Here is a 13,904-nt window from a genome sequence, read left to right as displayed (position 1 = left end):
TGAAAATGTATAAGAATGTACATACCAGTAATTGTTTTAACAACTTTGCTTCCAAATGCAGTTTTTTCCTCCTAAATTGTAAGAATAGTGTCTAAAGTTATTTTTATTAATTCAGCTATAGCGATATTAAAAAGTAAATATGATTGTTTTGCATGTCATTAAAAATTGTTAATATTTCTTGTATTGCAATTGGAAAATTAAATATAGTGGATTTTTTTAATCCATTATAGGAATGTGACCAAGTTCATATTGATGATGTTTCATCAGATGATAATGGCCAGGATTTAAGGTACATTTAAACTAATACATTATTGTGATTGAAAATGTTTTTATTTACTTGCTTGTTTGCTGCTTGTTTATAATAACTTACGAATACTGTTATTTCTATTCTTTTTCAAGTCATCTAAATTGCAAATATAACATTAAGTGATCTTGAACCATCTGATAATTTTTAAAACTTTCTTACATCTAAAACAGCACCTATAACTTCGGGACAGATGGGTTCCCTGCAGCAGCTACCAGTGCTAATCTATGCTTAGCAACGGGGGTGCGTGGAGGAGTAGACTGGATGAGAAAGCTAGCTTTCCGATACAGACGAGTAAAAGAAATCTATAACACCTATAAAAATAACGTTGGAGGCAAGTGTCCACAATATCCCTATCCATGTAATTACTGTCTCTCATTGCTGTGTGAAGTTTTCGAATCTTGTGGTTATGTTTTCCCACCTATTTATAGCTGTAAATTCTATAGAATTGTAAAACATGGTAAGGGATTATAGTTGACATGTAAATGCTACAGTGCTTGTTCTCCTTCACTCATCCCCTGGCAGGTCTTCTGGGCCCAGCAAAGAGGGAAGCTTGGTTGCAGCTTAGAGCAGAAATTGAAGCCCTTACGGATTCGTGGTTAACACTTGCACTGAAAGCACTCACACTAATTCACTCTAGGTAAGTAGATTTCACATAGGCAGTAATGCAAATTAACTGGAGACATATAACCTGTCAACAGTGGTGTCCCTCAAAGCAGCGTCCTAGGACCAACAATTCATATTTTACATAAACGACCCCTATGGTCATATTACAAGCAACTGTGTTCTTTTTGCTGACGATGTTAAATTATTTAACACCACTGACAATACTGTTACCCTTCAAAAAGACCTTGACCATGTATCAGAATGGTCAGACAATTGGCATCTTTAACCAATAATTATAATAAATAATAATAATTTATTAGATTTGTATGCCGCTTGTATACAAGCTTGGAGGACACGATCTTGCAGATGACCCTCACTCTGTCAAGAACCTTGGAGTACTCATTTCTAACGACTTAAGTGCCAGAGCCCATTGTAACAACATGCCAAAAAGGCACTAAGAGTTATTAATCTAATTTTGTCTAGCAATAGTACACTACTAATCAGAGCATACAAACATTTGCTAGAACAATTCTTGAATACGGCTCACCTGTCTGGAATCCGCACTAGATATTGGAAAGCAATACAATCGAGAGAGTCCAAAAATATTTCACAAGAAGAGTCTTCTACTCCTCTGCTCACAACAGAATACCTTATTCCACCAGACTTGAAATTTTGGGTTTAGATAACCTAGAATTTTGTTGCCTTCGATCTGACCTAAATGTAGTTCATAAAATCATCTACCACAATGTCCTACCTGTCAATGATTTCTTCAGCTTCAACCGCAACAATACATGAGCACACAATCAATTCAAACTTAATGTTAACCGCTCCAAACTTGACTGCAGAAAATACGACTTCAGAGTGATCGGTGCCTTGAATGTACTATCTGACTGTGGTTTCTTCCCCAAATCCCCAAATTTTTAACCTTAGACTCTACACCCCGTTCCTAAGGGGCATGCAAAAGCACACCAATGTGCCTACTGTCCCTTTCCTATTGTCCTATTGTCTAATTTACCTGTACCTACTTTGCTAATATTTACGTTTATACCAAAACCTACTATCTTGTACATATTTGACAAAATAAATAAAAAATAATGTAAATATAGATTTTACAGTTCTGTAAGTTACAATTAATACTTTATGCATTTCTAAGAATATATGGTTTAATTAAAATTATCTCTTTCTAAAATACGGCATTTTAAAATTTGATGAATTGATGTGCAATGTTGTTATAAAAGTAGACATGAATTGTTTCATTTTTTCCCCTATTGAGTCATCCTGTAGTAGATTAGTGGATAGTGATGGCAGATTTAATTGTATCCATTGTATCCTAAGATTTTTATTAATATTGATTGTTTCTTCATTGCTTATTTGACCCCTGTGACAATCATTAAGTGTTCTACCATATGATTCTTCACAACTGTATATTTTTCTTTTATGTACACTGAGAGCATATGCACCACAGACAAATTCCTTGTGTGTCCAATCACACTTAGCCAATAAAGAATTATATTCCATTCCATTCCATTCTATTCTATATATAATAATTTAACTAACTATGTAGAATCATTTCTGCATATCCCAGGAAAAATATAGCAATAAAATTTAACTCTTTTAATTTATTAGATTTATTCTTGGGTTCATAGCTTATATTTTCCAGAAAAGTCAAGAAAGTATACAGAGCGCTTTCCCATATACAACAATTTTAACTCACAATAATAGCCCTGTAAGATAGATTTGGACAATTACTATCTTTTGATGTATATATTTAATAAATCTTCATTCTTTTTCTATGTAATGCACCCTCTAACTGTTTGGTTTCTGTCTTATGATGCACACAGAATAGATCTAAACTATAATGACACATGGTCAGAAAAACACCATTGCTTTACCAATAGCATGCTTATCATCCAGCTTTCTTCAAGGGACAAAAGAGATAAAAACATGAGTGCTACCTTCCACGCATCTGAAACATGGTGCATAAGGATAAGATTTCTCTGCTACGTTATGTTATATTCCATCAAGCAATCCAGTAAAGGTCTCATCCTTTTTTTCAAAGGATCTATATGATTACAACACACACACAAAATTATTAAAACACAAATGCTCTTCTTCTATCAAGCCTTATATAATTTTTAAAAAAGTTCTTCTTTCCACTGCTTGCCAAGTTGGGTGAAGGACAAGCTAGGAATGTATGCAGATTTTCAAGTTTGCCTTCCACCAGTCTATTCTTCCATTAATAGAATTTGCTGGAATTCAAGTTCCAGAGTTTCACAGTAGGTAGTTGGCATGTAGACATATGTATCTGTATTCTTTCTTCATAAATTACCCTTGTCATTTTCCTCCACCTTTTGCATAAGAAATGTACGGCTCTACTCTTACCATTCTGCTCAGTCACATAGCCCCTTCACAATCTGATCCACAGTTTCCCAGTTCCCAGGTCCCTACATCTGCATTCCAAGCATCCAAATTGTGATATGTCCAACCAAATACAAAATGTTACTTATGGGACACAGTGTTTTTGTGCTAGGAAAAACTGACATTTCCAGAAGAGCTAGTAAGAATATCAGCACTCCAATTAAATTCCTAAAGTTTATCAGCATCACCAAATGAGACTCTCTCTCCTAGGTAATTATGGGAAATATGACCCTATATTGGAGTAGAATAAACCTTCTTAGGTATTTTTTGAGCAATGCTATTATAAACATAGAATCTGCACTAATACTATAAGGACTTAGTCTTCTCCTTCAATTCTTAAGAACATTCCCTGCTTTTAATCCATCACATATAGTCTGCTTTATACCTCCTAGTAGCAATCTTCTTACGAACTAAGAGCCAGAAAAAGAGGAGAAACTTGAGAATTGTAGTTATTGTATATTGGATTCCATATCAGTATCATTTCACCATCTATGAGCCCCTTCTAGCCTTAATTGTAGACTATATTTTCCTTCCAAGTTTTTAAATGAAATTAATAATTTGCTTATGATGTTGCAGTATTTATTTGATTATTATAATATATTTCTTTACATTCTTCTAGGACAAATTGTGTCAATATTTTAGTAACGACTACTCAACTTATCCCAGCTCTTGCCAAAGTCTTGCTATATGGTTTGGGTGTAGTATTTCCAATAGAAAATATTTACAGTGCAACAAAAATAGGTGAGTGTTTACAAGGTACAGAATCTGTTATGCATGTTCAAGTTTATACTCTTAAAATTCCAAATCCAAAATATCATTGAGCGGTTAAAACAGATCATATAATTATTTAGAACTAATTGTTAATGATAATTCTGACCTGGACCATAACATGGTTTGTTATGCTTTCATTTATTATCTGTCATTTTGTTATTTGAACATTTATTTCAGTTGCCCATTTATAACTTAATGATATTAGCATCAAGTTAAATGAATTTTATCTACTACATAAAGGGGTTTAGGAATAATTATTTTACACTATAAAGCAAAAGTGTCCAGCCATTTTACTGATTCCTAAATTGAAATAAACTACACTATTCTTTCCCAAATAGGGACTTGATAATATGCTTGAATTTTCCAGGAAAAGAAAGTTGTTTTGAGCGCATAATTCAAAGGTTTGGAAGAAAAGTAGTTTACGTTGTTATAGGAGATGGTGTGGAAGAAGAACAAGGATCAAAGAAGGTAAAGGCAAAATATATTTTTTTAAATATTATATAATTTAATCAAATAAATTATACTTTATTTTAATTAAAGTCTTTGGTGTCTTCCTCCAAGCATGGCCATAGTGCAGTGGGGTTTCCTTCCTATTTGGACCAGTTCGCCTGAACTAGTCGCGACCGACTGGTTACATCACTGTTCTGCTGCTTGAAAGAGGGCCATCCCTCCCGCCCCCGGGTTTATACTGACTTTTATTCCATACAAAGCCTAGCTGATCAGCTCTTTAGCTGTTTCTGGCTGATTTTAAGCTACTGAGCATGCATCAAAGCAAAGCGTCAAAGCAAAATTGCATGGGTGGATGCGCGAGTGGAGCAAGCTCACGCGCAAAAAACATGCATACATGTTTACATCGTGTTTCGAGCCGGTGGAGAAGGTAAGTAGAATCCACCCCTGCCACAGTGACTAGGACTGATTGGAAGGACAGTCCAAGACATCTGGAAGCTATCAAGTCAGAGAAAGTTGCTACCGGTATGTATTCTTCCTCAGAAATAGATCCTGTGGTGCTCAGTATAGCTTACATTTTTATCCATAATTATTGATTTTAAGTTTCTTCAACTCATAAATCTAGTAAATAAACAAACCTTGTTAATAAAATAAGAATGTTTTGCACTTACGAGCTAAAAATAAAAGTCACTTCTCCTAAGATTTTAAAATAAATCACCAGTTCTACCCTTCCCATGTCAAATTAATATGTTGCCTCAAATAATATTTTAGCCAATTAATGGCCAATGTTTTCTAAATTGTGCCTTTAAAAAAGACTTAGAACTTGTGAAACTAGTTATAATTCAACAAATAACATAAAGTTGTATTTAACAATCAATCTCAAGATCAAATAAAAACCTTTACCAAACACAAACATTACCTGGTTTCATATACACATGTACAGGTGGCTTCAGGCTTGTTCCAAGGACTCTGCATTTGTAGTGATGAACTAGTATATGTTCTGTCGGGCTCTGGTAGACTCCTCCCAAAAATTCACAGGTACAAATTTCAGACACACACACGTTTGAAAATTCAAAACAATGTTCTTTATAATGAAAATTCACTTAAACTAAGCCCTCTTTTGGTATAGCAAAGAGCACTCGTCTCCAAACAAACTGGTAATTTGTACAAGTCCCTTGGTTCTGTGATATTTAACTTGCAGCTGTGAGATAATTCACAGTCCTTTCACAAAGTGAAACACACTGCTCTGGTTTAGTTTCAAAATGGGGAAAAATCAGCACACAAAAGGTCAAAGTCAGTAAAGCAGGCACGAAACACAATGATCAGATAATCCTCTACAATGGCCAAACCCACAGGCTGCTATTTATAGCAGCCTCACTAATCACCACAGCCCCACCCAACCACAGGTGGCCTCATTTTCTTTGATAATAATCTCTCAGTTGTTGTTGCCTATGCATCGCTGTCCGCATGCGTGGTTGTATCATTAACTCTTGTTCTGAATCCAAGGAGGAGCTAGATAATTGATCTCCTACTGAGCTGTCTGCCACACTCTCCTCCTCCCTGTCACCCATGTCTTCTTGGTCAGAGGAGCCTTTTTCATCAGATTCCACCAGGGGGGGGCAAAACAGGCCTGCAGCATGTGGATGTCTCCCCCACATCCACAGTCCTTGGAGCAGGAGCTGGGCCAGAGCTAAGCACAACAGTATATAGTATATTATTCTTCGTTTCTTTGAAAATAATGAACTTTTAGTCACACTTACTGAACATTTTTTTTCATTCTCTCTTAGGACCAAGCTATCTCCAGTAATACACATATTGTCTTCGCTGATACTTTGCCTCTAATTTTCCCAAAAAGCAACCATAAAGGTTGATGCCTTGACCAAAAAATATTGAGGGAGAAAAGGCTTCTTTATTACACATTCGAACAAAATGGGAAACATATCATTCTATCAGGATTTCTGGCTCTTTTTATATGTAGCTTGGCTAGAAGATAGCAGTTGACTTAGATTATCACCTCATACATATACACATTCATGTGTGCAAGTTCAAATAACATATTTGAGTTTGCAACCTGCAAAACATACACAAAAGCTTTCATACAGCACCTTTTGTGACAGTTTGCACATTACATCTGCAAAGATTCTAATATTAATGTCCTACTCGCTTTATAACTTTAAATTTATAGTACTGTTCCAAAAGTTGAAAACAAGCTCCAGCACCCAAGGCTTTACAAATGATTAAAATCTGAAATTAAAAACCCTATGAAGCTCAATAAGATCAGAACACAAGAGCATGCTCAGTATCTATATACCAAAGCTCAACAAATCAGTATGAAACCAGCAAAAATCTCAATTAAATTTTAAATCATGCTTAAATTCAACTTACATTAGGGCATAATGTCATTCAAAGAATAGAGACATATACCAAAGCTGTTATTAATAGTATTAGATGCTCTATATTCTGTAATCTGTATTCTTGTAATCCCTGCCTTTATGCATGGTATATTTACTAGACTCAACCTTAATTTCTCTATAACAGATTTTTTTTAAATTGCATAACATATTTTTTTAAAATCAAGGTGCAAACAGGGTTTTGTCTTTGCTCAGAAGAAGCAGATGCTGTACCATCAATATGCTGATAGCCAATTATACTTCAGGTTGGCTATGTGAGGAATTTTCCCAGGGCATGACGGCTGAATAGGCCAAATGTGGGGACAAATTGTTTCTAACTCAATCCTACCAACATTGATATTGGCATGTAATTATTAGGACCCCTGGATCTGAAGACTTGCCATCCATATCCTTGAATGGAGGTCCAGTTGGGCTCTCAACTTCTTCTTAAAAAGCAAGTGACAACTGTAGCCAGGCAGCCTTTACTGAGTAACCTCTATGCATCAACTGTGCCTTTCTTGTACTAGGTGGTTCTTCAGAAATCGTTGATGTCCTCAACTATTGCAAAATGCTGCCTTTGAAAACTACTTAGAAGCTTTATTATTTATTTATTTGATTTGATTATTTGATCTGATCTGATCTGATTTGATTTGTATGCCGCCCCGCTCCGTAGACTCGGGGTGGCTAACAACAGTAATAAACAGCATGTAACAAATCTAATGTTTAAAATAATTAAAAAACCCTTATTAAAACCAAACATACACACAAACATACCATGCATAAATTGTATAGGCCTAGGGGGAAAAGGGTAGTTCGGTTCCCCCAAGCCTGACAACAGAGGTGGGTTTAGCAGGTCTAGAACATGAAGACATGGGAGACTATTCTCCAAACTGCAATGTTTGCTGGTTGGCTTCCAGAAGCAATTCCAAGTGCTGATTATTACTGTAGGTATAAACCCCTGCAGTTACATGAGGGAAAGCCCATAGTGGCAGACTTGGTTGGTTATATTCAAAAGACTTGGAGCGATAGCCCTACTAAAATCCATGTTGCCTCTGCAATTAAAACAATGCCATTTGAAAGAAAATATTTGTCATAATATAATAAAGAACATACGTGCTTGCTTTCAAGCTTAGAACAGTAAACATAGTGAGTCATTACAGGCTTTAAATTTTTTCCATAGCAACTCTTCTTGGTCTAGCACTTCTAGTTCGTAAATGCATTCCCATGCTGTTTTTATTAAAGCCTGTAAGATTTGATAAATACTTGGATCTTTGCTCTTATTAGATGAATTTGATTGGATTATTTTTAACTAGGAAAACTTTGATGAAGAAAGAAGTAATTTATTAAAGCAACACTTGATATCTTTGCCTTTGAATTATAACTGCTATAGCAGTGATGGCGAATATTTTTTGACTTGCTTGCCAAAAGGATGTGCACACAGCGCATACGCTCATACATGCACCTATACCCTCCCCTTGTGTATGTGCACAACTCCCATGCTTTCCACTTCTCATGCGCACAGCTCCCCAGCGCTGCCCCCCTGCACATGTGCAAAGGCCTCACTGAAGCCTCTGGACTCCTATAACCTGGGGACGGCAAACAATGGCCAAATGGACCAACCGGAAGTTTGGAAACAAACTTCTGGTTGGCCCGTTGGGCCATTTTTTTTGTATTCTGAAAGTTTCAGAAGCCTTTGGGAGTGCAAAAAATGGCCTAATGGGCAAACCGAAAGTCCATTTTTATGAACTTCCAATTGGCCATTTTTCACACTCCATAGTGAAGCCTCCAGAGGGTGAAACGGTCTTCCCCAAAGCCGAAAATCAGCTGGCCAGCATGCGCATGCACACGGGAGCTGACATAGGGCAACACCTCGTGTCTTCTCAGATATGGCTCCGCGTGCTACCTGTTGCATGTGTGCCATAGGTTCACCATCACCGTGCCATAGCTACTGTTTAAGGAACTTGTTAGAGAAGAAGTGTGGGAAATAAAATTATCTTAAGCCTTGTTTTAAAATCAAATATTGTAATGAAATGCAAGAAAGACCTTGGGCAAAGGTGTAGGGGGATTATACTTTCAGTCCAGCAAGATCGATGTTGGCCACATGGATTACGCCAGGTAAGACTCACAATTAAATAAGCTAATTCTGCTTATTGTAATGCTACAATGACAGTATCTTGCAAGTCTGAAAGTACATTTTCCCCCATCTCCTTTAACACCTAAGAAACTGGGAGGGTCTCTTCTGAACTTCTTGCTTTACTTGCTATCCATCTGTAGACTATTCTGTCTCTTATCTGACCATTTCCTTGGCAGTGTGTCTTTGTCTGATCCCCCAAGATCTTTCCACTGCAAATATTTATCTTGAAATATATTTCTATATTTAATATAAACAATACTTCTTTTGTGTTGTGATAATTGAAAAGTATGCTGTACTTTGTAAACCAATTATGCACTTAAATTTGTGTTAGCATTTAAAATGCAGTTTTTAAAACACAAAGTACAACTTACAGTGCAATCCTGATTGTGTTTTGTCATACATTTTGTGAAGTTTTTTCTCATATAATTGGATGTTGTGCAATAAATAAATGGATATGAGCCATCCTCAGGAGGCATTGCTTTCATGTGTTCTTTGTTGCCGGAAGGAATTTCCAGCCTAGGACACAAGGCAGCAGTCACATTTTTTTCTTGGCAAAACAACAGTGAATTAAATAGGATTATATCAACAATGAATTTGGTAACCATATATATTCATGCCTAGGAAAAACATCCTCCTAAGTCTGTGACCATTCAGATTCTTACCTCACCTCAAAAACACTACTTTTCAAGCTGTCTGTGACTATATTTGTATGCCTTCAACGTAAAGGTCTCAATTGTGGTTTTTCCTGAAGCCAGAATAATAAAGGAAACCCTGTGGATCTCTTGCTTGCCAATGCTGCCAGCAGGGAGATTTTCCTACGGTTCAGCCTGATCTTTCGGGGAAGGAACAAACTGTGCTGGCTCTTTGCCCATCATAGCAATTGCACCTTCTCTATTCTTTTGGCCTAAGCGTGGATGAAACTGCAGGAAGATGTGAGCTGGAGACAGGGCAGAACTCTCTATAACACATGTACAGCACACAGGCGGTGTTATATAACCAAAGAATTGCGAATGTTCCTTCTGTCGCTGTACAAAATAAAATAAAAGGATTTAAGTTAGGTACTCTAACATACCACATAAGCTAATTTTATTCAAGCCCAGTTGCTATTTGTCTCAAGTGGTCAAGTCAGAATTCCACCCTGCCTACCAGCTGACAGTCAAAAAGCAAGCTGCTATCTTGCCAGCTGCTTTTCAACTGGATGTGTCTAGTCATCTCTGCTGCCAATAAACTAATTCAAGTATGCTGTTAAAATATTATGGCTTAGAGCCTAGAATGTCCTGTATTGGAGGATAGATGAATGGTATTCGCAATCAGTATTATATGCAAGGCTGATATATGGCAGTTGGATAATTAAAATATTTGTTCATGTATTAATAATTGAGAAAAACTATATGGTAATCTTATTAATATTAAAATATGTATTGATGATTATAAATCTGTCCAAACTGTAGCCTGTATTGGGATGTTTCTTATTTCAAACAATTTTGATAACATAAAAAATATTTTTTTTTAAAAAAAAAAACAGTACCTTGAACAAAATATGTAATAAAAAAGTATTAGAACTTATTGAGAAGACAGTAATTGACAACAGGGCTGAGAAATTTTTCCCCTACCTGTTCTGTGGGCGTGACTTGGCCAAGCTACGCCCACCAAGCCATGCTCACAGAACCGATAGAAAAGTTCGGCCAAGTCTTCTAGCATTCAAACTAGCTGCTTCTCACCTCATACTCATGTTTGCTCTGTGTGTATGAGCCCGAGAAGGAGGAGAGAAGGAAAAAGTGGACAGGGCGGGGCAAGTCAGTGGTGCAATTTACTGGTTCTCTGAACTGCACATAATCACCTCCATCAGTTCTATACAATCTGTCCGAACCTACTGAATTTCACCCCATTCACATTATTTACAAATATATTTAGACCCCCTGGCCAACAAGTGTAGAAAGTCTTGCTGTGTGAATGGAATGAATGATTTTGATTGTTATTAGAGCTTTTAAAGTTTTTTAGCTATATTAATTGTTTTTTTAGATACATTATGTATATTGTATATTGTTTTGATGTGTTGTGAGCTGCCCCGAGTCCTCGGAGAGGGGCGGCATACAAATCCAATGAATGAATGAATGAATGAATGAATGAATGAATGAATGAATATTTACATTTTATATTCATACTTCCTTGTATATTGAATTTCCCTGTTGGAAGTCAACATTACCAATGTCAATATGTTATGAAGCAATAGGAAAGGATTCAGTGAAACAATGATATTATTGTATTTTCACTTAGACTACTTCACTTAGACTTAGGCTACAATAAGTTTGCATTCATTTAATATGCTTGCTTTCCTTTACATGTTTTTCTTTGCTTACATTTAAGTATGCATTTCTTATGGGGTTGATAAATTGTTGAATTTTTGCATTCTTGTTGACTTGGTTTGCAATATGGAATAGCTAAATACTACTGTGTTGATAAAACAACATGTAACATTATCTTTCTATAATGTGTTTCTATTGCTCACAGCATGCCATGCCATTTTGGAGGATCTCAAGTCATTCTGACCTTATGGCGCTTCATCATGCCTTGGAACTGGAGTACTTATAGTAGCACTTTGTAACTTCGGAACCTCCCTCACATCCGTGGACGGTGTTCCCGAGTCTTGTTTCAGCACTGGCCTACAGAATTTTGTGGTTTCATCATGTTGATATGCAGCTGCAGATGGTCTTAACCCTTGCCCTTTCAATAAATGGAGGGGCACATCTTTTTCTTCAGAAACAGCTGTTCATTCTAGTACTGTGAATCCAATGAGAACAAGCCATGATGAGAATGTTTTAGCAATGTCTTCTTACCACATTCACTACAATTAAATGTTCATACCTGTGAAGAGACTGGGAAGTGCTTTGTGATTTCTAGACTCTCCAGTGTGGTATGAACACATCTTAAATGCAGCAAACCTAATTGCACAACTAAGACTGAACTTTTAAAATAAATGGACACATTTTTAAAGGTTTACCTTTTTTTCTTGCTTTTTTCCTCAGATCCAGGGTACTCTGTAAATCTTTACTTATTTATGAACAGATTCTGTTTTGACTTCATTTAAATGTGGATATGTACAATATGTGAGAAGGCTGTAACTCGTCATTGCCTTCTGCTTACAAAGAGATTTTGGTTTTAGCACATTGCAAAGTAGAAGTATTTCTAATTTAAGCAAATAAGTACATCACTGAGACAATCGTGTACAGGAAGAATGTTTTTGTGTAAATTTCTAATGGACAATGTTTTACATATTGTTTAGGCAAATATTGAATAGTAGTAATGGATTTTTGGTGAAGAATGAGGCAGTATGTGCACAAACTATCGTGCTGTGCCTTATAAAAGAATTGTGTATAATGTGTAAATTGAAATTTTTAAGATCAGTTTGTCAAGACCAAAACCATGGTTGTCAAGTGTCAATGAAGAATTATTTTTATTCATTCTTTTAGTTGTTTTCTTTGCAAATCTATTATATCACAATATCAGTTCCCTGATTTTACCTTGCCTACAATAGGCTATCCTCTCATTTATACTTGGTACTTGAATGTATAAGTTCAAGTGTAAAATATACTTCATTCAAATCAGATGAGAAAAAATTGCATGGTTAAATTGTCACTTTTCTTTTACAGTGCATAAAGAGGCCTGATTTGGCATTGTTTATGTGTACTTTGCCAAGAAAAGTAGCAGTTTACACATGAACATGTATTCCTAACTGATATGAAGCATATGTATTAGTACTGCTTGCAAACTGAGCACAGTGTTCTGTTTCTTTATTTAACTGGTTTGAATCATAAACTGAACAGCTCCTGTCTGTGAAAGGATGTTGATACAATGGAAGAATCTTCCTAATGGATAAAATCTATTTTATTGATTATTTGTTCCCAGGAATTCTCAGAAATATGTTGCAAAGAAATGAGATATGTTCCAGGACAGGATTTTAGGACAAAGGAGATAGTGATAAAAATTGCCTCCCCTCTTCTATTTTTACTTTCAGGAGCAATATTACTGGAATTCTGCCAATGAAAAACTTTGCATTCAAGTCATTGTCTTCTCGTGCAAATATTGAATGTGGAATCTATTCTTTTTGTCAGAAATATAGAGAACTTTTAAAAAAGATAACCTTGTGTAATGTATCATGATTTAATAAAGTAAAAAATATGTTTTTGCACTCAAAACCTAAATATGAGATATACCACCCTCTCTTAAAATAAAACAGGAATGCTTTGGGGGATTCAGTCAATACATAGTGACTATGAAAATTAGTCTTGCTCTTTTAAAAATAATCAATTTGTTGCGAAAAAATTACATATTTTAACAATCATATTCTATATATCTTGCCAGTACCAAATTCAGTGAGCTTAATTCGAACGTAAGCATGTCAATGACTGCAGTCAAAGTCTCATTAATACCTGCTATAGAAAAGGCAAGGCACAGTAGGAGTTAAGATTTTTAATATGGGTAATTTAGAAACAGAAATCCCAAACCTTTACTAACTCTACATGAGAGCAAATTATGTCCCTGATCACGTGGTGTTTACTTAAAATAAGCTATAGCATAGATTGGGAAAATGGCAATGCATATTTCTTTAAGCATTAAAATGCATAAAACATGAATTTTGAAATGATTTTGTTTGTAAACCCAGAGTGTGAAATGAAATTAAAAATGGCAAATGTCTAGTAGATCCTTAACTTTGAACTTTCACCCTAACAATCAGATGTTTTTGTATTGGTCCATTGCTGGCAATGGACACAGTGAAATTATTATTGCCAATTTTGTTTTTATTATATGTAGTTGTGTACTTAATTCTGCCCTT

At 35.7% G+C, this 13,904-nt stretch overlaps 1 protein-coding gene across 7 annotated transcripts in view; it reads left to right on the top strand.

Annotated features, from left to right (window-relative positions):
* EYA1 (EYA transcriptional coactivator and phosphatase 1) overlaps positions 1 to 13,272 on the top strand; it is an 89,890-nt gene extending 76,618 nt beyond the window's left edge. For all 7 annotated transcript variants that reach the window (XM_070747923.1, XM_070747924.1, XM_070747925.1 and 4 more), the window contains 6 exons: positions 231 to 289; positions 478 to 638; positions 830 to 944; positions 3,948 to 4,069; positions 4,467 to 4,567; positions 11,582 to 13,272. In XM_070747923.1, coding sequence (XP_070604024.1) covers positions 231 to 289; positions 478 to 638; positions 830 to 944; positions 3,948 to 4,069; positions 4,467 to 4,567; positions 11,582 to 11,662 — 639 coding nt within the window. In that variant the 3' untranslated portion in view covers positions 11,663 to 13,272. The remainder of the gene's footprint in view (positions 1 to 230; positions 290 to 477; positions 639 to 829; positions 945 to 3,947; positions 4,070 to 4,466; positions 4,568 to 11,581) is intronic.
* Positions 13,273 to 13,904: the final 632 nt, after the last annotated feature.

The sequence above is a fragment of the Erythrolamprus reginae genome, chromosome 3 (genome assembly GCF_031021105.1).
Source record: "Erythrolamprus reginae isolate rEryReg1 chromosome 3, rEryReg1.hap1, whole genome shotgun sequence".
Classification (NCBI taxonomy): Eukaryota; Metazoa; Chordata; class Lepidosauria; order Squamata; family Dipsadidae; genus Erythrolamprus; species Erythrolamprus reginae.
This window is presented reverse-complemented; position numbering and strand designations above follow the sequence as displayed.